The sequence below is a fragment of the Malus sylvestris genome, chromosome 17 (genome assembly GCF_916048215.2).
Source record: "Malus sylvestris chromosome 17, drMalSylv7.2, whole genome shotgun sequence".
Lineage (NCBI taxonomy): Eukaryota > Viridiplantae > Streptophyta > Magnoliopsida > Rosales > Rosaceae > Malus > Malus sylvestris.
The window spans coordinates 1,028,566-1,053,680 of record NC_062276.1 but is presented as its reverse complement, the minus strand read 5'-3'; the positions used below and the strand labels follow the sequence as shown (position 1 = coordinate 1,053,680).

Here is a 25,115-nt window from a genome sequence, read left to right as displayed (position 1 = left end):
TTATGTAGCTTGGTGTTAATTTAATCTCTTTGGTGTGCAATACATTTTCTCATATATTTATTAACGATGGTTTGAAATTTCTGAATTGTTGTGTTGTAGTGTTATAATGTGACGTATATCCAAATTATCAGTAACCGGAGTTCTTCATTGACAAGCTCTTCAAAATTCTATTTCATATTTAAAAAACACGTAAATCACTGGTCTTAAGAAAAACCTCTGAACTCGACTGTTATTATGCCCGATTAGGGGACACTCCAAAAAAAAAAAAAGGAAAAATACTAGCTAACAATTTTGCCCAGCTTGGCCTTTGCAACTTTTCTTTGAAGATATCATCGTTCCCCAAGTGGCAGGTAGGTCGATTATGTTTATGTATATGAGATAGATATGCAGCTGTAACTATAAGGAGTTTTTTTCTTTAAAAAAAGAAAGGAAGAAATAGTATCTGACAGTTAATTTAGGTTCGGCTCTTTCACGGACAACAAAAGGCCTATAGGCAGTGTACAACGATTCAAGTCAATGGCAGCAAGCAACATTGTGAATATCTGTGACAACTGAGGTTTCCAATTTTTTGTATCTTGTACAATAAACAAATGAAGCAGCAGTGTGCATCCATACAAACAAAGCAGGCCAGTTTCCCCTTCATATGCACACTATAATCTCTTGTCCCAATGTGACGGAGAATGACTTATATGAAATGACGATGTTTTACTTACAGGCAGACAAACAATGCATGAGTCATGATTCCCCAAAAACCTTGAGAATTTACCTTTCGGACTCATTCAAACTCTTCTTGCCCTGTAACTTATGTTTTGTGTTGTTTGTCAGTTGACTCATTTTATCACTTTCCTTTTTATAGTGACCTTTTCTAATTTCGTAAATAGTCGCATTATATCATCCATTATCAATTTATCATGTTGTCAGCATTGTCTCACTATACTGATAATAAATAATCAAGATAATCTTGATATGATGCAATTGAAGTATCAATCTGCTTCCCTCACTATAAGAAAGACTTACTTACAACCCTTAGACATCTCCATAACATCTTAGATCAATAATACGACACCATGTGATTTAAATTTCTCACATGTGATTAATTTAAAACATTGTCACTTTAACTTATCTCTGTTCCATGCAAATCTATCTCCCATACTTTTGAGTATTTTCGATTTGATACAATAATATTATGATGATTATAGATGCCACATATAACTAAATAAGAGAAACAAGTGCAAGTCATAAACTAACTTGTGCTACAACTAATCTTGCAACAAAGTAGGAGACTACTATAGCTATATTAGCACCTAATTAACCAACTAATCAAACGTAATTGACTAAGCCAAGCAATTTTTCTTCAAAAGCCCTTACTACTTAGTAGTACTAAAAATGAACAATCATAATTCAATTGAGGAAATATTGTTTTGCTTACTTGTCATCTAATGGATATAAACTTATAAAACTTAACTGCTTGGTAATACGGTCTATTGAAAACTTACCTCAAGCCAAGACTTGAAACACATTTTATTTTCCTAAAAAAAACTAAATACATAATATATATATATATATATATATATATATATATATATATATAAACAAGTTAGGATGCGGGGACACACATTTTTAACACACATTTAGTGGGCTCACTCCGTAATATATTTCAATGATCCAACCATCTATCTTTTAGTCATCCCTCAAATATTATGTCTACCAAAATTCTCTCAAATCTGAAGTCATATGACAATTTTATTAAATTTAGTATTTCTTCATAGAACCGTATTTGTCTATTTTTTTCACTACAAATTAATGTCTTAATGATCTTGAATTTGTCTAATTTTACGTAAAGATAATCTATAAATGATGAATTGCAATATAGACCATTCAGATCCTTGAAAAAAATTATGAAATAGGAGTAACAAAAACGTGTGTCAAAATATGTATCCAATATATATATAATCATATATAATCCTGCATCAACTTGTCAATAATGCAGAAAGAAGCATTAATATGTTCATAATATAAATATTTAAGGAGGTCATTTTCTTTTCCCACCAAAAAAAAACAAGTATATCATATAAGATTGTAATTCTATAATTACTTTAAATTAGATATTTAGCATTTGGATGAAACTTGGCGTGCAGGCCGAATAAATTCCTTAGAAAAAAACTAGCAAACAAATATATCAATTTCAAATTAGCTCGAACTATTGTGGGCGGAGTTTCCTGGACCTTCACATTCTTGTCACCTCCGACAAATAATACGTTTCATCTTTCCCATTTATGTTTATTTTGCATTCTCAATTTCCCGCAAGATTTGAAGCCAAAGCCTTAGCTACTACTCTCTGCAGCTAGCAATGGGAGATACAACCGACCAAAGTTCTTCTGTCCCAAGCAATGTAAGCCTCTCTCTCTCTCTCTCTCTCTCTCTCTCTCCCCATAGCTACTCGCACACGCCTAAAGAAGTTGAGGTTTAACCTAAAATTAGTTGGTAATAATGGAGTGACTCAACCCCATATAAGCCTATGCAAGGTTTCTTAACTTTTCGAGTGGGAAAACTCTCCTTATTGCCAACTGGTTTACCTAACCTATTGGAACATGCTCATAGGTAATTAGACTAGATTTTGATTCATTTGGATCATTTTCTGCTTGTGAATTAATTTTTCTAAGAATTCTGGAATTGTGTACTGAATCGCAGGTGGACGAGAAATGGAACAAGCAATCACAGATTATTGGTGAAGATAAGCTACGGAGGCAGAAGGAAATAGATGAGTGGCTTCCAATCACTGGTTCAAGGAATGCAAAATGGTGGTACTCAACTTTCCACAATGTCACCGCCATGGTTGGAGCCGGCGTCTTAAGTCTTCCCTTTGCCATGTCCAATCTCGGATGGTATGTCAACTTTTCTCATTCCCCTTTTAGAGGTCGCACTTGGTGCGATGACAAGTGCCTTCGCCCATAAGCGGTAGGTCTCGGGTTCGAGACTTGGGAGCAGCCTCTCCATAAATGGGGGTAAGGCTAGCCGACATTCACCTCTCCCAGACCCTGCGTAAAGCGGGAGCCTTGTGCACTGGGTACGACCTTTTTACAGAAGTGCTGCAGGAAGCTAAAATATGAGTTTTAAAGTCATTGGCCTTGTTTTTTAATGATATTTCAAACTATTATAATCTACGGGAAAGAATTTCAAATTCAGATGCAAGAGTAGGCACACACTGTCCTGGCCAACTAGCCTAACTGACTGATAAGGTTTTAATTGCTTATTTAATTTTTCAGGGGTCCTGGTTGTGTGATTCTTGTACTATCTTGGGTGATCACTCTATTCACTTTATGGCAAATGGTTGAGATGCATGAGATGGTTCCCGGAAAGAGGTTTGATAGGTACCATGAGCTAGGGCAACATGCCTTTGGTGAAAAGCTAGGGCTTTGGATTGTGGTGCCCCAACAGCTCATATGTGAAGTTGGTGTGGACATTGTGTATATGGTCACGGGGGGAAACTCGCTGCAGAAAGTTTACAAGACGGTGAAGAAAGACAAGGATCCGATCAAACTCACCTACTTCATAATGATCTTTGCCTCCTGTCATTTTGTCCTCGCCCATCTCCCCAACTTCAACTCCATCTCCGGCGTTTCGTTAGCTGCAGCAGTCATGTCATTAAGGTACATCATTAATTTAAAAAGTATTGAGTTAGCTGAATTTTCTGTCAAATAGTGTCACGTACGCGCTGGGCAAGTACTTTGGAATGCAAATCAGTATTCTCAACACGAATTTGTCTATCCTCCCATGTTCCGCGCATGTAATTGAGTATACAACAATGAAAGTAGAACTATGGGAAGCACAGAGATTCTTAAACTCATTCTCTCTTGATTTTGATTTCAGTTACTCTACTATTGCATGGACTGCTTCCCTCCACAAGGGTGTTCAGCCGGATGTAGCATACGGGTATAAAGCCAGTAGCACTCCAGGAACAGTCTTCAACTTCTTCACTGCCTTGGGGGACGTAGCTTTTGCCTATGCAGGCCACAATGTGGTTTTGGAGATCCAAGCAACAATCCCTTCGACGCCCGAAAAGCCATCGAAGAAGCCTATGTGGAGAGGAGTTGTGTTCGCCTACCTCGTCGTGGCCTTGTGCTACTTTCCAGTGGCTCTCATTGGATATTACACTTTTGGGAACGCAGTGGAGGACAATATCCTCATCTCGTTAGAGAAACCTGAGTGGCTCATCATAACTGCAAACATGTTTGTTGTCGTCCATGTCATTGGAAGTTATCAGGTAAATTTTTACTAGAATATTTGATCTTGGTAAATTTCAATTGGATTTTAATCAAATATTCTTGGTTTTGCTGTGTTACCTTATTGCAATGCAGCTATATGCAATGCCAGTATTTGACATGATAGAGACCTTGTTGGTGAAGAAACTGCACTTCAGGCCTACCCTAATCCTCCGCTTTGTTTCCCGGAATATCTATGTTGGTAAGTAGTTCAGGTCCTCATCGAGTAGAGTGACCGCCATAACTTGACTCTTTTCTCTCCATGCACACCGTATTTATTTATTTATGATCTTTAGATTGAACAAATTAAAGGAGAATAAGGAAAAAGTGATATACATGGCGTGCAAAAGGGGGAAAAGGTGTTACGTTTGTCGTTTCCCAAACAATATTGAATATATGATTTGATCGTGTGTGATTGTTTTCAGCCTTCACAATGTTCGTCGCCATTACTTTCCCCTTCTTCGGTGGTCTTCTAGGATTCTTTGGAGGATTTGCATTTTCCCCGACAACATACTTTGTAAGTCCTTAATCTCTTTCTTTGCAGTAAAAAAGTTTTACTTTTCCTTTGTTCAAGCGATAGTATAGTCTAACCTAACCTATTCATTCACTGATTCACGATCTCCATCTGATTTCATTCTTTAGCTCCCTTGCGTTATGTGGCTTGCCATCAAGAAACCGCGCAGGTGGAGCCTATCTTGGATTATTAACTGGGTACGTGTGTTTGTTCATATTCTATTCTTACATGTTTTTTCGGAGTGCTAATAACATCACTCTTTCCATAACCATCTTCATTTCTAAATCGGCTTCCTTAAATTGCAGATTTGCATTACTCTCGGCGTCATGCTGATGACTCTATCACCTATTGGAGGGTTGAGGAGTATCATAATTCAAGCCAGTACCTACAAATTCTACAAATAAGTAACAAACTTGGCACAAACACAAGTACTTTGCCCTGAAGTTCAATGCAGTAGATATGGAAATGCAAGCATAAGTTACGAATAAGTACCAAAAGAAAAACTTATGTAACAAGTCATCTCGGTGTGTATTTTTGTGTTGTATGTCAGTATGTGTATGCATAAACTCAGAACCTTGATTCATTTATATTCAGCACCAATGAAATAGAGATATCACTTTAGTGGATTGCATATATTTGCTGGACACTGGTGAGAAGAACAATGTTACATTGGGACATGACTCTTGTGACATCTTGAAAGCTAATATATATAAACTTTCAGCCATGTAAAACTAAAATCTATCCAAACCTTAAACCCAAAAGCATGCAAAGAAACTTGCATTTTTCCGCCATTATGTTCTCGAGTCTCTCAATCTTCTGCGATAGGCCTACATTGTACTTTATTCTGTGCAATTAATAGCCGTGGTTATAACTAGTCAGGTTTTCTTATAGCATTCAATCAACAATGGCATCGTACAATACACACACATCAATTGAACTATCTTTTTTGCCCAAGAATAATTTCCGGCACCAAAGCAAACAAAAAAAAATATCAACATCAAGTGAGCTCAAAAAAATCAACTATGGCCGAATGGCTTATTCGTTGGACAAAACTAGCAAACAAAAATTCTTCAATTCCTGCTAGACTCGAAGCCAAAGCCTTATCTGTTCTCTGCAGCAATGGGAGTTCAAGCTCCGACCCTAAAATTCTTCCATCCCCAGCAATGTAAGTCTCTCTCTCTCTCTCTCTCTCTCTGATTTTGATTCATTTGGGTGACATACATTTGGCTTGTGAATCAATTTTGTTTAGGAATTGTGTACTCAATCGCTGGTGGACGAGAAACGAGAGAAGCAATCATTGATGAGGAAAAGATAAGGAGGCGGAAGGCAATATATGATTGGCTTCCAATTACTTCTTCAAGGAACGCAAAATGGTGGTACGTACTCAACTTTCCACAATGTCAACTCCATGGTTGGAGCTGGTGTCCTAAGTCTTCCCTTTGCCATGTCCAATCTCGGATGGTACGTTCAGCCTGTGTCCTTATCTCGGATGGTACATTCAGCAAGCACACTGCCTTGACCAACTATACTATAAACCTCGGACAAATTTTTAATTGCTTGTTTCATTCATCTGTGGCGTCCTGGATGTGTTGTAAATTGTAATGGTGTTCTCAGAGGTGATCGCTTTATTCACGTAATGGCAAATTGTTGAGATACATGAAAGGGTTCCTGGAAAGCGGTTCGATAGGAACCAAGAACTAGGGCAACACGCCTTGGCATAAAGCTTGGCTTCTGAATTGTGGTGCCTCAGCAGCGCGTATGCAAAGTTGGTGTCGACAGCTCTTGGTAAACTTGGTCATTCAATCGGATTTTAAACAAATCTTGTTGCATTGCAGTTATTTGCAATGCCAGCATTTGACATGATAGAAACCGCGGTGTTGGTCGTTACCAGGAATATATACGTTGGTAAGTTTGATAACGGACTGACCTACACTCTTGGGACGGCGTTATGTGATTACTGAGTGTATTACATCATCTGAATCGATGTTCTTCGTGTGTTGCATTTCAGCGTTCACAATGGTCGTCGGAATGACCTTTCCCTTCTTCGGTGGCCTCATGGGATTGCTCGGAGGATTTGCTTATTCCCCAGCATCACACTATGGAAGTCCTAAGTCCGTCTCTTAAATTGCAGTCAAATCCAAGTTCAAATCTCACTCACTCAGTCTCCGTTTGATTTCTCTCTTCAAGCTCCCCGTGTGTCATATGGCTTGCCATCAAGAAACCGCGCAAGTTTAGCCTATCTCGGTTTATTAACTGGGTACGTACGTAACTTCTTTCGTTCAATGGTGGTAAAACCAGACCTCCATAATATTTGGTGTCCTCGATTTCAGATTTGCATTACACTCGGCGTCCTACTGATGATCCTATCGCCTATCGGAGGTTTACGGAATATCATACTTCAGGCCAAGGACTGGCACTTCTACAATTAACAAACTTTTGGCACTCAAACCAGTACAGTTTGTGAGGAATAAGTACCACGAAAGATATGAAAATCGGGTTTTCCACCTCTCTTTCTTTGGTATGTCGACAGCCAACCAAGTACTGGCATAGTTGAATGTCGACGATCTCACCAAAATGCAGCATGACAGCGAAACAGGGCCCGAAAGTTCGACCATAACCAAAGCAGTTGGGAGGAATAAGAATATTGCTGAAGAAAGAAAGTCAAAATTTTGGGTTGCTTCAATGCTTCAACCTATTCAATAGGTTTGGTGGTTGGCCTGCTTCAACTAGAAGATAAGGGTATCAACGTATTCATTTCCTTCCTAATAATTGATGCATACGTAGACGTGGGTTATGTCAGTTAGGCATAATAGTGTGCTCACCCCTTGTTCAAATCCCTTCTCGTAAGTTAGAGTAGATTAGAACGTCGTTTTGTGAAGTGAATTCAAGCAAACCTATGCAGAAACCAGCAAATTGTAACAAAAATTTGAAAGAAGAGACTATGAAACTATGATTAAGAATACATGTTCCAAATAAGCGGCTATATAAATCCTAGAACGTCACTGCGCTCAGCAAATTGTAACAAACATTTTAATTAAAGGACTATGAAACTGTGATTAAGAATACATGTTGCAAATTGTTACATATATAACCACTAATAAGAACAACCCAAATTGTTATTAAGCTTTGAGAAACAGCTCAAATCTTCAATTTCAAATTTCTAATTGGTGAAAAACAAAACCCCAAAACCCAAAATCTTGGGTTTTATCTAGCTTTCTTTTCCAATTCGCCAGTCCTGGCTCTAAACAATTCGACCCAGAGATTCGAAATCCACAAAATGCTGACAGAAATGGCGGCCATCACTACCACAATCCAGGAACCCCAAACCCACCGCGGAATCAATCCGTCGGCGGCGCCGCTGATGTAAAAGGCCCCCATTCGGTACACGAAATACGGACCCACAAAGCCACGAACAATCGAATACAGAATGTAAAAAGGAGGAGACAATAGATCATACACCTTAGCTGCAAACTTCAAGTCGCTTCTCCTGGCGTTGGCGAGCGTCCAGACGTTCTGGCAGAGGCTGGTGACCTCGGCGAGGATCAGGAGGGAGAGAATGGCGAATGCACCGTGGGAGGCGACGTAGCGGCAGGTTAGGAAGACGAAGAGCGTGGCGAGGTGGTGGCCGATGAAGAGGACGTCGCTGGGGAAGAAGACGAGGTAGTGGAGGAGATCGGTGAGGAAGTAGGCGACGCTGTAATCGAGGACGGAGTTCTGGAAAAGGGTGTTGGGGGCGGCGAATCCGGTGGCGGGGTCGGAGAGGATGGCGTACGTGGAGAGAACGACGGCGGGGGTGCCGTGGGCGAGGGAGATTAGGCAGCTGGAGGCTTCGGGTCGGATCTTAGGGCTCCAAGTTCGGAAGACGATGAAGTAGGCAATGAGGTAGACGATGGAGAACATGAGGAAGAAGATGGGGAGGCATGGGAATTGAAGAGATGACGACGGCGACAGCGACGGCGACGGCGGGGAGTGGATTGGGTTTTGGGTTTCCATCTGAGATGGAAACGAAATCAAAGGGCTTTGACGAAGATTACGGGAAACGGAGAGAGGGTTTGATTTATAGAGAATTGCGTTGTTTGGGATGGCGAGTGGGACAACGACTGGTGTGGTGTGGGTGTGTCAGTGCGACTCCTGAGACTGACTGACTGACTGCGTTCGAGTTCGAGAAAGTTCATAAAAATTCGGTGCGGTGTTGAACCGCTAACTCTATTTTATTGTTTATTTGTACGAAGCGATTTGGTAAATCGTTATGTTCACGAGGACGATTGGGGGCTTTTAAACTTTGTTTGACTTAGTGCCTCTCCAATTCATACTGGTGATGTTAAAGACACATCAACTTGAGTTATATTTTGTAAATCTGATGATGTGGTAATTGATGGTTGAATTCTTTGTTTATATCATTACAAAATGTATCTAACCATAAAATGTCAGATCATGTGATCCAACCATTAAACGCCAGATCACGTGATCTATCATATTTAAATAGATGCATCTAATCATCAATCATCACATTATGCAAACTACAAAATTACCGTTCTCGATACTTAAAAGTCGAATTTGATTTTCTTTGCAATTTTGCATTAGAGATGTTATAACTTGCACCACAACATCTGTAATCAAATACGTATATTTTTAACTTGTAAATTTTGTCTTTGGAGATAGTTTTAAGTGCGAGGGTCGAGCACCGGCCTCATGTGAACGGGAATTCAAATTCGGGTTCAATTTCTCATACCAATGAGTCTAAAATAGTCTTACATGCACCTCTGTTTCCGATCCGGCGAACGGTAGAATTCCTCGTTGAAACGGTCACCGGAAAAAAAAAAAAAAACAAAAAGGGTTCTTTCTGGGCTTTGGATGGCATCAAGGGATGGATGGTAAGGTACCCAAAAAAGCATCAACGACAAAAGTACGCAGACATTTCTTTTTTAATCCTCTTTTCATATCAAAATATTCTATTTCGTACTTCTTTGTTTCGTCCATGAGTACAAAAGCAGCAAACGATTTAATCAATTTCTCCCTCTTCTATATCATTTACAGGACTCGGAGAAGCATTTACAGTACCTGGAGGAACACTAACAGGCTCGGCGTCTTCCTCCTCATCATCGTCTTTCATGTACAAGCCAAGTTGTTCCAACGGGTTACTCCCTCCAAAGTTAAAGCCGCCTAAGCCGTCCTGCGAGTGATCGGGGCTCGTTTCGTCTACAGAGCTCGGTAGCTGCTCTGCAGGGGCAGTTCTAAGCATCTCCAGATCTTTAAGAAACCGAGAGTTCTCGTTGATTTCAACAGTCTTTTCCATCTGTACACAACGCAAACAATTTCCCCATAAAGATCCACAGATACTAGAGGGGTAGTATGTATGCAACATATGAGGAGGTTTGGCGATTTACCTGCAGCAATGCCTGCCTTGCTGCTTCTCTCTCAAGCTCCCTCTTCCGTTTAGCCTCAGCTGCAGCTTCTGCTTCCGCTCGCCTTCGAGCATCCTCAGCAGCCTTAGCTTCCGCTTGTAACCGTGCTTTCTCTGCTCATATTTTGCAACAAAATACACAAATACATACGAACAGACATTTCAGTTTACTAAACTATAGGAGATGTATGAACATGGTTTGCAATCAAAGGATCGTTGCAAAATTTTATGCCACCAAACCCATACAAAACATGCACACAACAAAGGAATTGATGCAAGCAGAAAAGTAAAAGTTTAAGCGTAAAGATCTCCACCTTTCTTCCGTTGCAGTTCAAGTTCCTCCCTCTGGCGCCGCAATTTCTCCGGATCTCCTTTATCACCCTGATCTCAGCCAGATCAAATTGCACCGGATCACATCCAGAGTAGAAAATACTTGCAAAATGGTTTCATACAAACACACTAAGTACACAAGTAGCGTGACTTTGTAACCCACCTGATTAAGTGTTTTCTCACGTGCTCTTAAAATGGTATCAGCAAAACGATTCTTCAATAGAGCAGCCCTGTACTGCTTCTCGGGGGAGACTGGCCTCTCTTGGGGAGCACTGTCTCCTACATTTTTTTTAGAGATGAACTATGAGATGCTACCACAAAACCAACAGCACAGCTACTTTTTTTTTTTTTTTTTTTTTTTTTTAAACTTAATTTTCTTTTAAATGAAATAAACTCTTCGGCTTACCATGCTGGCAACAATCTGACTCAACAGGACTTGGCTTCTGCTGGGAACTTTGTTCAACTTGATCCAACCCACTATCAGACTCTGTAAGATCCCATGGATAAGAAAATTTAATCATCAACAAGTAATTCAAAATCCATAAATACAATCACACCTCAGAGAAGTCTAAACCATGTCACTAGTTAGAGTACAACCAAGATGGTTACTAAAATGATTGAGAGTCCCAAACGGACTAAATTCAATCCCCATCATTAAGCTGAATATTGTAATAGATGATCGAAGGGCGGCATATAAGAGATCATGTTTATTATAGATAAAAAAAATAAAAAATAAAATAACCATGTTTATTATAAATAATAGATGATCAGATGTCTCTTAAAAAATAGATGATCAGATGTTATGCATCTGCAACACAAAACATGATACGCTCTTCCAAACACGCGTCTATTTAAGCATGAAGGTACTTCCTCTCTATTCATGATCCTGTTTAAATTAGATTTCTTGCCCAAGACATTGTCAAAAGATTCCCTATTATCTTCTATAACTACGTATTATATTTTCGACCCACCCTGTGTTTCTCATTTATGGACTGGAAACTGTATATCAAAAATACTTCATGCAACACCAAGAGAATGAAAACAGGAATGTGATTTTATTAAAAAAATTACTCACGATTTCCTTCGAGGGGATTATCAATTGTTGTCTTTACATCTAAATGAGCTCCAGAACTCACAGTTTCTGGTACCTGAAGAAGAATTAAGTATGATGTCAGGTCCGTCAGTCAAACCACTACCCAGTACCCATACACTATTGTACCAAACAAACTCAATAGTTCACAAACCATCCATCATGAGAGGTGCAGAAAAATTGATTTGATGTATTTAACATAAAATTTCAGACAGCTTATGCTCATTTACCAGACTTGCAGCCTTCACATCATCACATTCACTCTCAGAAGAACTGCTAGAATCTGAATCTGTAAAACATACACAAGATAAAAAATTATTTAGTGTTTTTGAAACTCAGGAAATAAAATCATGACTCTTTTGCAAGCATGCAGTCTTTATTTAATTATTTATTTGTTGGCCTCAAGTTAAGTCAAAACTTGAACACTAAATAATTTAGTGCATGAATTTGAGAAACAAAATATTTGCTCCAACAAGCCCTACTCTATTTTTTTTTTTTTTCTCCTCTCCATCTAATTAAAACTAAAAAATTATACAATTTAATGCATGAAATTGGAGAAATAAAAAGTTGACAAACTCAACTTACCACTGGAGCTGCTTGAGCTGATGGCTTTACTACTTTTATGGCCAGTATCCATTTCTATCTCCACAGGAGGATAGCTTGAGACAGGAGGCTCATTTCCACCAATATCAACATCTTCATCAGCCGGATCATTCCCTACAAATGCATATAGTGAAAGGGGGAACCAAGTGTTTCAAACATTCTAAAACTGAAGTCGGCACTTATATATGCAAGTAGATAAAGAAGAATATGACCTTTACATGGCTGCATGGATGAATTGCTCAACCCTGATTCATTGACAAGCTGCAATATAGTGACAACAATGTATGTTTCAGGCATATATTAATCTACTTTGATTCCAGGAATAGGAAAAAGGTGAGGTCGAGCTAATACCTCCATTGAACAAGGTTCAGCCTTTGCATGGTTCTTTCGTTTCTCTTGCAAATACTCATTTAAAAGCCTCCGTAAGGTGAACAAAGTATCATCACTTAGAACATCGATATCAATCTCAATCTCATCCTCTCCAGTGTCCTTTCCATTTGAACTGTGCTCCTTCAAGAAATCAATGATGTGTAACGGCATCTCTCCAAGCAAAGACTCCAGTTCTCTGCTCAGATTGAGCTTCTCCTCTGTTGTCATTACTCGCTTAGGAGGCTCAGACTTGACTTCATTGTGCACTGACGTGATAGTCCTCTTTTTTGAGGGGGGCAATGGTTTAGAAGTTTCCATGCCTTCGCGAGGACCAGATTTAGTTGGCGGTGGTTGGGAATCAGCCTTCGGCAGTTTTTTCTCAATGGTTTTCCACCTGACTTCAAAAAATTTACTAAGAGTATCAGCCATGGCATAGACCTTATTTTGTGGTGGATTGTAGGTCATAGCATTGGTGAAGGTCATCCTTACATCAGCAGCAAACTCCAACGGGGATGAATAAGATCCCGAAGCTATCTTGCTCTTTATTGTACCCAAGTCCATTGGATGTTTGATAACAGTGAAATAATCTGGAATGTTCAACTTCACCACATCAACAGGTTCCTTGAAAAGCCAACTGGATTGATGGGCCATCAACCGTTTCAATAGTGCCTCGCATTGTTTCATAAGAATCGCACTAGCAGTGGTAGAGTCAAACCTCCCAGAAGGTTCCGGATTCCGTGTCTGTGCTTTTGGAGCCCCAAGATTCAGTTTTTTCCCCGACACAGAAGTCAATGTCGACGACTTTCTAAAACTATCGACATGCGGCCCATTCTGGCCATTGCTGATGATATCACTAGAAGAGGACACTGCAACACCATTGGTTTTATGCATTTCAACTTTTTTCTGAAGTATTCGTATCTGTTCAAGTTCCATTCTCAACCTATGTATCAAATCCTTCCTCTCTGATGACAACATGTTTGACAAGGGAAGAATTTGTATGGGCACACGAAAACTGTCGCGGTTACTAGAATTCAAACTAATACTTTTCCTCGTAGGAGCACTTGAATCCTCCGAGCCAGTAACTTCTGCGTCGATTCTCCCTGAGCTACCCGAGCATTCACCAGCCTGCTCAAATGCACCGCCATAGTACCCTCCCCTTCCCGGGTTCTTGTTCTTCTTGGCCATCACCAAATATCCCAAACAATCTCCTAGCACTATTCTTTATACCAGAACAGTGATTTTCCAGTTAAACAAAAAGGGGTCCGTTAGGTTGCATAGGAAGGAGCAATAATTCAAGTTCGTCTCCAATTTAACCGCCAAAATGATTACTTTTCGATACGAAAAAACACATACGAAGAACACAACTTAGAAGAGCTTCATTTTAAATTACCTTAAAAAAAATAAAAAAATAGAACGATAAATCCGAAGAAGAAGAAGAAGCATTCATCAAAAAGTTTACAACAGTAACATTAATTCTTGGGTAAGTTCCAGAGCTCAATTTTTACATCTAGAAGTGAGAATTCGACAAAATTGAATATAAACCCTAAAAACTTGAACAGCAACTAATTCGACAAAATTGAACTATATAAAGCACAAATTCCCATGATTGAAGGTTATCCCAAACCCTAGAAAAATACCTGTAGCTATCGCTGAGCTGCCCACTAGAATTCCAAAGCTCTCTTGCGATCAAACAAGAAATCTTCTGCGCGATCACAAATCGAGGTCGAGAACTTCAGAGCAACGAGACTGAGAAACTGCGAGGGGTGGAGCGTGCTGAGTGAGGTGAAACCCTAGAAAGCCCGAATTGAACAGTGACCGGATCGCGACCCGTACCCGCCCGAGGCGACGAAGAAGAAGACGAGCTTGAAGAATGCAAGGTTTCTTTCTTTCCCGCAGAGCAAAGCGCACGAATTAAGAAAATAATAGGACCAAAAAGAAAAGTTACAGGGAGAATATCGACTGCCCTGACTGTTAAGCCTTCTGATTTAATTATCTATTAAAACAGGTGTCGCCGTGTCGACCCTTGGATGAAACCTACTATTCAGAAAATTTGGTATTTCAACCGTTGGATCTGATTAAGCGCGTTTTTTTTATAGCAAAATTATGCTTTAAATTACTCTGCTCACTATAATCAATGGAAGTTGGAAATATTGTACTTATTACTGATTGGTAAATGCAGTTATAATTTTTTTTGGTCTGAAATGATAATTTAATTAGTCTGATAGAAAGTTACAGGTCAACACAAAGGAAGTCAAAGTAATCCAAATACATTGGGGGAACAGATACATAAAAGTCCAGTCCAATTAAATAAACTTGTTTGTACCATACTTGACTAATCCCGAAACTACCAAGCACTGGTCAACGTTATACCGTCAAGGACCCATAAGAGTTTCCCTCTAACCAGGAGCCAATCACAGCGCGACATGTGTCAACATCAGAAGCCAATCATAGCGCGACATTTGTCAAAATCGGAAGCCAATTACAACACGACATGTGTCAATGTCAGAACAAAGCTAGAAACTCTCTTCTATAAAAGGAGATCATTCTCCCACAATATTGCCTAATGTCATTTGTACTAAATCATTCACTTATACTCACTAAAGGAGAGATTGAACCTATGTACTTGTGTAAACCCTTCACAATTAATGAGAACTCCTATACTCCGTGGACGTAGCCAATCTGGGTGAACCACATACATCTTGTGTTTGCTTCCCTGTCTCTATCTATTTACATACTTATCCACACTAGTGACCGGAGCAATCTAGCGAATGTCACAAACTTGACACTTTCTGTTGTACCAAAGTCCTCACTAATTTTGTGCATCAACATTTGGCGCCGTCTGTGGGAACGACACTTATTCCCACTCTTTTCAGCTTTGTCAAGGTGGTTTCCACCATTTGGACACTATCTTTTGACCAGACATCCCTCTACAACATGGGGAGCGAAGGAAGCCACAGCACGCAGAATGACACCCTTCTTGCACCTGGTGCGAGGCAACGAAAGAATGAAGGAAAGAAGGTTGCTCTTCAAGCTAAAGTCGATGAGCTAGAAGTTCAGAACAACAAGATAGCAATGAAGAATGAGGTCCTCCAGGAGCAGTATGGGAAGCTCTTTGAGACGCTCCACGAAACTAGGCGTACTCAAACACGCGAGCTCGTTACCCCTGTGGACATTAACCATCATCTGGGTGCCCCCCAACACGAAGGGTCACCTTCCTTGGACATGGGTATCCCTGATGAGGAGCGAGCTAATCATCAAAACATTGATCAACATGAGACTTCTCTCAACCCAGCTGCTTCGACCCGAAGCAGGAGAAGTGGAGGAAGATATCTCCTTACAGAAGGAGTGGAATGATAGAAAACCGTCTTTTTCGACTGTCGAGACTTCTTAAAGCAACGTCGATACAATCTCATCCATGTAAGTTCGAAGATCAATGACCCAAGGGTCTCTGAAAGACTCGGTCCTCTCCCATATCCCAGGCTGGCTACCAATTTGAGGAAGGGGCAACAAGTCATAGAGAAACACGAAGGTATAGGGGACTCAGAGATGTTCCAACAGACATACCTTGGAAATCAGTGCGGCGAGTCCAGGGAAAAATCACATGCTTTTGATCAAACCTTCCTACTTACAAGAGGAGATTGAGACTTACGAAAGAAAGCTCCAGTGGTACATGACTTCACTCAGTACCCTCTTGTCCTACAACTCCTTAAGGAAGTAAACAAGTTGAAGGTCGAATGACAAGCTGAGATACCTGATTGGAACCAACCTAGGTCTGGCCCTCTTACAAGGAGGATCCTCGACACCCCCTCCAAGCAAAGACAAAGCAGAAACTTGGCTTGCAACTCTAAATTGGAAATGAGGACCCGATTGAACACCTTAACCTCTTTGAGTCCACCATGGCATACCGGATGCACACCGACGAAGAGCGATGTTTTCTCTTCCCCTCCACCCTCTCTGGCGGAGCTCTAAACTGGTATTGTCGTCTTCCACCTGAGACGGTAGACTCATTTGAGGAATTGAGCAAACTGTTTGTTTCTCAACACATTTTCCAGACCTATCACTTGCACTCTGCGGATGACTTGTACACTATTCATCAGAAGTCAGACGAGTCATTACGTATGTATGCTGGCCGCTTCAGCCATGAGTATTCCCGTCGTGCCGAGGCAGACGATAAGACTGCCCTTAAAGCCCTTACGGCAGGACTACGTGACTATTTCTTTAAGTACATGATTAATACCAACACTTGGAAGACTTACTCTGAGGTGATGGCACATGCTTACAACTATGCCTCCGTCGAGGCAAGGACATATCAAGGGAAACCCCCTATAGCCACCCCTTATCAGCAAGTAGGAAGTGGAAGCTAGATCCAACCAAATGAGAATACCTCGACCTTCCAAACAGTAGCAGTGCCTCCCCCTGCCTTACTTAATACTTCGCCAAGTCAACAGACATATCAACCTCGGGGCAAAAGGAAATATTTCCATCCTCACCAGTCTCATTTTAGTAAAAGGAGTAAGGGACACTATCGCGATAACTAAAGGTATCACCACGGTAATGCCCGTCCCCAGGTAGTCAACACAGTGGGCCAAGCACGTGTCAGGACAGGCCCTACCCCGAGGTATGAGACATACACACATTTGAACGCCACATGCGTGGCCATTTACCCCACATAGCACACCTGATACCGAAGCCAATGCCGAGGCAGTCGGGTTACAAGCCCACGAAGAACACGGGCACGTTTTGCTACTACCACGAGCATAACGGCCATGACGGTGAGAAGTGTATCACCCTTCGTGATCATATTGAAACTTTGGCGCGTGAAGGAAAAATTGATCAATTCCTTCTTCATCCTTCAAGGGATAACCGTAACCAACGCCAAGTGAATGTGATTTATTCCATAAGCGGCGGCACACCCATATCTGAATCTTCCAACAGAGCTATGAAAAACAGCGAACAAGCTTTAAGACCTGGTCACCAAGTGTTTCACGTGGAAGACATCAGGCGAGGCAAGTATCAAAAGCCTAACTGGGATTCAATATGTTTCTACCTTGAGGAAGAAAGAGGTATCATCTACCCTCACAATGACCCACTGATCGTGGAAGCTCACATAGCCAACTTTGAAGTACGACGAATCCTGGTAGACACGGGGGCTTCGTCAATATCATGTTTGTTGAAGCTTTCAGGGCACTTAATGTAGCTGAACACTTGCTCGATCGCTTGATTTCTCCTCTAATAAGCTTCTCCGGTGATATCGTGCAACCTTTAGAGAGCATACACTTACCTTTCACCATTGGTACAGGCCCTTACACAGCTACCATTACCACTAACTGTCTGGTGGTTGATTGCCCAACGGCATACAATGTCATCTTTGGACGCACAGACATTAATGATCTCAAGGCCATGGTATCCACACATATGTTGTTGATGAAATTTCCAACCCTCTATGGCAATGGTTACATCAAAGGAGATTAACTTAGTGCACGGTCATGTTACAACACTTCAGTCAAGCAACAGCACCAGACAATCGAGTTTCCATCGTCGATCAGTAAGTTACTTTTTACCGTCTGGTTTCATATATAGATCATAATTGCAGTCTGATGGATGGAGGATTGAGGTTCAATATATATGATGTAGGGCCCACATAATTATATGATCTCTTGTTAAGCAGTTCTGAAATATGAACCCTCCACTTTTATTCTATGAATTATATTGGTTAATCCCTTGTGAAGCAGTTCTGAAAAACTGGTTAAGATAATCGCAGCGAGCATGGGTGGGTTCGTGGTAGTCGTAATCTGCTCGTTTCTGCTGTGGATGGTGTGTCAGAGGAGTTGCGGCGGTGGCGGGGAGGTGAGGAGAAGCAAAGGTGTGAGTGAAGATTTGAACCCACGGGGACCCGTAGGAACCGGCCCGTTTCAAAATGGCCGGGTTAGGTCCGGATCCCATTTGGAAAAATCCAAAACCCGCCTCGCCCCGCCCCGTTTTATTTACAAACAGGTATGGTTCGGTTCCTTCAATTTTGGGCCCGGCCCTGCCCGTGCCCACCCCTAGGTTGTATGTGGTTTGGTAGGTGGTTATCAGGTAGGTGGAGAGTTTGTCTCCATTTGTTTTTCTTTAATTTGTTTCTTTTTATTTGTTATATTAGTCTTTAAAAAAAGATAAATTGATTTCCAATATTATGGAATTTTGTGGGGCTAAAAAATTCCAAAAAAAAAATAAATAGAAAGTACCAAACCTGAAAGCTGCACATGTAATAGTCATCGCCATAAACAGCTTGAACCATTTCGATGAACTTCTTCTGAGGGTTTCGCGGTCGGAACTGCACACTCAAGCTGACCAAGGCTTTGACCCAGTCGAGCCGGAACAGGCAGAGGTACCAAGCGATGATGGTGCCCCAGTCATGGGACACCACGAACACCTACTCCTGATCAGGTGCGATGGCGTCCAGGACTGCCACGAGGTCTCCAACCATGTGGAAGCAGGTGTAGCTGAAGGGGAGGCGGGGGCATCGGTGTCGCCATACCCTCGGAAGTCGGGGGCGACAACGCTGTAATCGAGGGCGGAGAGGGTGAAGATTTGGTGGCCTTCGACTAGGTACGTAATGGAGAAGAAAATATTGGAGTCTTGTTCTGTGGCCTTCGACTCTAGTCATTAATCAGTATAATGAAATTTTTGATAAATTTGGTCATTGTAAAAATATGCTAAGGCAATCTCTCCAGGTAAAAACATGCTCTGGAGGAGCTTACATAATGAACCAATATCCAAAAAATAAGGGGGAGTTCTTCCAAAGAAATACAACTCTAACAAATCAAACAAACAAATAACGATAGACATCACTAATTAATCAGCAAAACAGAAAACTGTTTCCGTACAAAAAACCACATGTAAAAAAATATCTACATATTATAATTAATTTTTAACTTACAAAATATCAATAATGAAATGTAATTTAAATGAATAGAAATATGTTGACGTGGTTATTGTTTAAAACACCTTAATCAAATTTCAAAATGAAATCAATGTAATCTAAAACATATTAAAAATATGCAAGAAATTCTAATTCTCTCTTTAATTTTTCATCAGTTTTTTTTTAAACAAACGACATTAAGGGTTAAAAGTGTGGGTTAAGCTTTTCAATGGGTTATCAAACAATGTGGTTTAAATTTACCTTTAGAAAGAATAAAACTTAAAACCTCTTACTTATAAATGAAGAAGAATATCACAACATCATAATACTATGTAAAAAAATTGGCAAAGTTAAATTAAAATTAAGTGGTATGACACATAAAAAGATAAAGTAAAAGATAAGATGGACACTATTTAGTGGACGGCAGGTCGGCAGTCGGCACCGCAGTCCCATTGATTGGAAATTAAATAAATATATATATATATATATATATATATATATATATATATATATTTGTCAATTGCATTATTACACGTAAGTTGTAACAGGTTGTTTATCCCCAAACGACGAAAAATTCGTTACCGCCGGATTCCATCTATAAAATGACACAAAATCACCCAAACACCTTCACTCGCTGATAACCATTACAAAAAAAAAAAAGCCGATCATGGAGTCGCAGGGAATAGAGCACCGAACAGTCCAAGTGAACGGCATCAACATGCACGTCGCCGAGAAAGGGAATGGCCCACTCATCCTCTTCGTCCACGGCTTTCCTGAGCTCTGGTACTCCTGGCGCCACCAAATCCTAGCCCTCTCCGACCTCGGCTACCGCGCCGTAGCCCCCGACCTCCGAGGGTACGGCGACACCGATGCCCCCGCCTCCCCTTCCAGCTACACCTGCCTCCACATGGCCGGAGACCTCGTGGCGCTCCTGGACGCCATTGCACCCGACCAGGAGCAGGTGTTCGTGGTGGCCCACGACTGGGGCGCCGTCATCGCTTGGTACCTCTGCCTGTTCCGGCCCGACCGGGTCAAAGCCTTGGTCAGCTTGAGCGTGCAGTTCATCCCACGAAACCCTCAGAGGAAGTTCATCGAATCGTTTCAAGCTGCTTATGGCGATGACTACTACATGTGCAGATTTCAGGTTCTCTACCTTTTTTTTTTTTTTTTTTTTTGGGGAATTTTTGAGCCCCTAAAATTCCACATCAGTCACTAATTGTCAATTTGATTAACATTTAATCATCCTTACTCAAATTAGTTGTGAGGTACATATTGTGCTTCCGATTTGCATTTTGGACTTTCAATTTAGAACAATAAATTCGAACATCAAGCTTCTCACTCTTTTTTCTTTGTCCGGAATAAAGGAATCGACATAAGAATTCACAGATTTTAATGGTGAGGAACAGATTCGCAAAACTAAAAAGATACACTTTGGTATAATCGATATTTTTTATTTTTAATTATCCTTGAGTTTTTTTTAGTTTTTTTTATTGTCAACTGACAAATTTAGTTAGAATAAATGTTAGATTAATTACCGACAGAATTCGAACTCGCAAATGTTCAATTTCTTTCTATTACTGTAATAAAAGGTCTTGAGGTTTGCTTTTGCTTATTAATTCAATCTCTAAATACAAGCTATAACATATCGTATAGCTATTTCACACATGTTTTTTTTTTAATCTTTAACACACTTTTTAAAGGGTTAATTTTTGTCATGTAATTTTCTTTAATTATTTCATCTGACAATCAAAATTATAAAGAAATATGAAAAATAAAAGTGTGTGTGGACATCTTCACTTTGGAAGTGATTATTTTAAGAGAGTTTTAATGAAAAGTCTCCAATATTGTTTGTCCTTATCGTTAAAACTCAAAATTTTCAAGCAATTTTCTTTAGTTTTTCTTTATTTTAAAGAGCTAACTTTCTACACCATCTTGGCATATTGAAAACGACCATCTGTCGCTCTTTGTAATCAATCTGAATCCCAAAGTGTTATTTTATATTAAATAGGATGTGACAATATTATTTTTTATTACATTTTCTACCTTTCAAAAGCAAATATTTTAAAGAGCAGTTCTATTTACACATTTCTTTTTTAATCTCTCATTTTTGTTAAATTTTGTATATTGACGTCAATTCATTTAATCCGACGGACAAAAATAAAAATGAGTGAAAAATAAAAATAGATATATGAACGTTTTATTGTAATGTAATTGATTGTGATTTTTTTCTTTTAGGTTGAAGTTGCTATGAATATTTCTGTTGCTAACTAGACTGCGAATTTGAACTAATAATCCAATTGGGTTTATTCGAAAATATTGTTGTTGTAGATGGGTCTTATCGTATGGTGAAAGCAGTCATGCATCTGCATTATGGTGCGGATTTGATCTCCACCGATTCTTCTCCTCATAACAACTAACTATCTAAGTCTAACCTGCTAACCCTATCATTCTACTAAAAAATATTACTGTTTGTTTAACAAGAAAACATTAGTATGTAATTCTGAAATTGCATACCCGCGGATATCAATTGCAATCTTTGCTTATGAGTTATGACTGGACAACTTACTCATATTTGTAGGAGCCAGGAGTGATAGAAGCTGAGTTTGCTCAGATGGGCACTACAAGAGTTATCAAGGAGTTTCTAACATATAGGAATCCTGGTCCACTTTTCCTGCCTAAAGGCAAAGGATTTGGACATCCCACAGATACTCCTATTGTCTTGCCAAGTTGGTTGTCTGAGGATGAAGTGAACTACTACGCCGCCAAATTTGACAAGACGGGCTTCACCGGCAGCATAAACTACTACCGGAATTTGGACATGTACGTAATTTTTTTCGAACTTATGCTGTCGAGTGTCGATGACTCTAAAGGTAATCGTTGTTTTAATTAATTTCATTCGCTTTAACAATGCAGAAATTGGGAACTGACTGCACCATGGACTAGGGCTCAAGTGAAAGTTCCGGTGAAGTTTGTTGTGGGAGACCAGGACCTAGTTTACAACTCTCTAGGTGCTCAGGACTTCATACACAAAGGCGGGTTCAAGAAATTTGTGCCGCTTCTGGAAGAAGTAATTGTGTTGGAAGGAGTTGCCCATTTTCTGCAACAAGAAAAGCCTGATGAAATCAGCAAACACATTCACGACTTCATTAAGAAATTCCATTAGCCGTATGTCCTTGTGTCGACGCCGGCTACTGCCTACTGGTGTTTCAGTTCTGCACTTCTTGCCTCCGACTTTGAGTGACGTTGTGATGGACATTGTTGTTTCCTTGTTTACCAACGTGCAACTTCCATAAACTAGTTTGGTTTTGTCATGAATACTCACTGATGATGTGTGTAATTTAAAATAAGAAGGCTAAGTTTAATTTTATAAGCTATCTGTTTGATTAAGTCTGATGACTTGAAAAATAAAGAGGTTTGTGAGGAGTTAAAATCATGTCAGTTGCTTTAAAATAAGGGAGTTTTAACAAAACACTCCCGGTAATGTTCACTTTTAACGAAAAATCACATTTATACCTTTCCCTGGTACTATTCATTATACCTTTAAAACGGGTTTTTCATTAAAAATGAAGTTTTTTTGAATTTTTCGTTAGTTTTTCTTTAAAATAATTGTGGATACGTTCAAATGTTTATGAAGTAACTTATCAAGATACACACTATCGCAGCGTCGAAGCTATGACTAAATTAACAACCTATATCATAGGGGTCGATTTTGCATCACTTTGTCACATTACTGAATGACCACTTTCCTACTTTCTCACAAGTCTGAAAAAATATGAAAATTGATTTAATGTCAAATGTTGAGGTCTAATAAGAAAAATCGAAATCTTGTGAATCATTTCAAAACTGATTTTAAACCTCAACAGTGTAAAATGCATTTAGTCTGAAAAAAACATGCATTGAACATAAATGAATATCAAAATTAATAATAAACACATTAATTTAAGAGTTTTCTACATAAAAATTCTTAAAAACAACACACTAGAATAATACTTCAAGCTCAATTATCACTGAGATATATGACACTTAATTAATTACTTGTGGTTATTAGTAAAAACGAGTGGTTCGTGGCTGATCCACGAAACTTTCTGCGCATGGTTAGAATCATTAATATAAAAAACATTATGTAAAAATTAAAGCACAATACGTTTTAATGAATTGAAATCTTGGGTTTTCTATGGTTTTTTAGGAATTGTGGCAATCCCCAAATTCCAGAAAGAACCCAAAAAACCCAAGAAAAAAAAAAACTGGCTATCCTCAAATCCCAGAAGAAGAAAAAATTGTTCCAAAATACCCATAAATTTGTTGGTGGGCTAGATCAATCAGATAAGGTTTTTGGCAACAACGTTGCCGGTTATGTCTGCGGAGATATGAGTTAGATGATTCTAATTATTGGCCTTCCCACTTCTCTGATTTGGAGAGAGAGGAAGAGACAGAAAGGGCGAAGAGATAACCTTCGCCGCCGATGAGGTGCTTTGCGACGACGAGTGGGACTTGTTAGGGTAGATGGTTGTCGGATAGTTTGGGGGATGCTGTTGTTTTTCTTTAAGTTTCTAGGTTTTTTTTCTTTCAAGTTAACGTTGTTAAATTGGTGTTAAGTTGAAGGTTGACGGAGAAAAAGGAGGGAGGAGATGGAGAAGTTCATAGACAACGTAGAAATATATAACAATATAAAATAATATTGTATTTTTACTAATTTTTCTAGGAATAATTTTAATATTAACTGTCTAGGCAATTTATGTTGGATGGAGATGTACATGGGCACAAACTATGTACTAAGTAATAATTCTCTTTGCCCAATTGACGGGACAATTATTGTCTTAGGGGAATTGACATGCTCTAAGGGATGCTATCATCACACTATCTTCTATCTTTTACACATTTTTTGTTAATTTTTGTAATTTAATTTTCTTTAACTCATTTATTTGGACAACTAAAAACTAAAAAAAATATAAAAATTAAAAATGAATATATGGATAACATCACTTTATTACAAATTGCCGGTGTTGCTTTAAATGCTAGCAAATTGAAAGTGACCATATCTGTCTTTGTCGAATGAATCTGAATCCCAAAGTGTTACTTTAAATCGGACGCGTCAATGTATTTTACTACATTATCTACCTTTAAAAGCTAATATTTTGATTGCAGATTAGCGTGTAAAAGAAATCAGAGCTGTTGGTTTTATGTGGTGAGCCAGGAAAATAAGTTAATGGGGACTATTGAATTCAATTTGTGCGGTCCAGATGAATTTAAATTACATTTCATTATTGATATTTTTTAAATTAAAATATGAATTATTGAATTCCTAATGTGTAGATTTTTTTTTACGGTATTAAAAATCTCTCCCCTCCTCTTTCCATTCCCTTTCATCTCTTCCTCTCATATTCTCTATTTCGTCTCTCTTTCTATTTACGGGATTAAGATTTGCTCCTTTTTTATGTGTCCTTTTTTCGTAGGGAAACAATTTTCTTGTTTGCTGATTAATTAGTGATGTCTATCGGTTTTTGTTTGTTTGATTTGTTAGAGTTGTATTTCTTTGGAAGAACTCCCCTTTATTTTTTGGATTTGGGTTCATTATGTAAGCTACTCCAGAGCATGTTTTTACTTGGAGCGATTGCCTCAGCATATTTTTACAATGACCA

The 25,115-nt window shown here is 39.4% G+C and overlaps 4 protein-coding genes and 1 long non-coding RNA gene across 7 annotated transcripts in view; 2 read left to right on the top strand and 3 right to left on the bottom strand.

Annotated features, from left to right (window-relative positions):
- The first annotated feature begins 2,216 nt into the window (after nt 1–2,216).
- On the top strand, nt 2,217–5,411 carry LOC126612450 (lysine histidine transporter 1-like). 2 transcript variants are annotated; one of them, XM_050280860.1, is made up of 8 exons: nt 2,217–2,392; nt 2,692–2,885; nt 3,267–3,650; nt 3,871–4,264; nt 4,359–4,464; nt 4,688–4,779; nt 4,905–4,973; nt 5,082–5,411. In XM_050280860.1, exons 1-8 carry the CDS (start codon nt 2,351–2,353, stop codon nt 5,178–5,180), a joined length of 1,380 nt encoding a protein of 459 aa, XP_050136817.1. In that variant the 5' UTR covers nt 2,217–2,350; the 3' UTR covers nt 5,181–5,411. The 2 variants fall into 2 exon arrangements, with proteins under 2 accessions (XP_050136817.1, XP_050136818.1); XM_050280861.1 differs by lacking the exon at nt 2,217–2,392 and adding an exon at nt 2,549–2,601.
- Nucleotides 2,938–25,115, bottom strand: part of LOC126612458 (uncharacterized) — a 56,140-nt gene continuing 33,962 nt past the window's right edge. The window contains exon 2 of the long non-coding RNA XR_007619122.1: nt 2,938–3,074. This is a non-coding gene — a long non-coding RNA (uncharacterized LOC126612458). The remainder of the gene's footprint in view (nt 3,075–25,115) is intronic.
- LOC126612457 (TLC domain-containing protein At5g14285-like) lies at nt 7,793–9,010 on the bottom strand. Its single transcript, XM_050280875.1, has one exon. The coding sequence runs from the start codon at nt 8,767–8,769 to the stop codon at nt 7,981–7,983; it is 789 nt and encodes a 262-aa protein (XP_050136832.1). The 5' UTR covers nt 8,770–9,010; the 3' UTR covers nt 7,793–7,980.
- LOC126612449 (transcription factor GTE8-like) lies at nt 9,694–14,514 on the bottom strand. Of its 2 annotated transcripts, none has more exons than XM_050280858.1 (11): nt 14,210–14,514; nt 12,555–13,791; nt 12,416–12,464; nt 12,186–12,317; nt 11,831–11,889; nt 11,586–11,658; nt 10,917–10,997; nt 10,674–10,789; nt 10,495–10,561; nt 10,164–10,294; nt 9,694–10,072 (listed from the first exon to the last, which is right to left on the bottom strand). In XM_050280858.1, exons 2-11 carry the CDS (start codon nt 13,755–13,757, stop codon nt 9,779–9,781), a joined length of 2,205 nt encoding a protein of 734 aa, XP_050136815.1. In that variant the 5' UTR covers nt 13,758–13,791; nt 14,210–14,514; the 3' UTR covers nt 9,694–9,778. The 2 variants fall into 2 exon arrangements, with proteins under 2 accessions (XP_050136815.1, XP_050136816.1); XM_050280859.1 differs by having other exon boundaries at nt 12,555–13,786.
- On the top strand, nt 20,024–22,863 carry LOC126612453 (uncharacterized). Its single transcript, XM_050280864.1, has 3 exons — nt 20,024–20,620; nt 22,055–22,296; nt 22,390–22,863. The coding sequence occupies exons 1-3, from the start codon at nt 20,144–20,146 to the stop codon at nt 22,637–22,639; spliced, it is 969 nt and encodes a 322-aa protein (XP_050136821.1). The 5' UTR covers nt 20,024–20,143; the 3' UTR covers nt 22,640–22,863.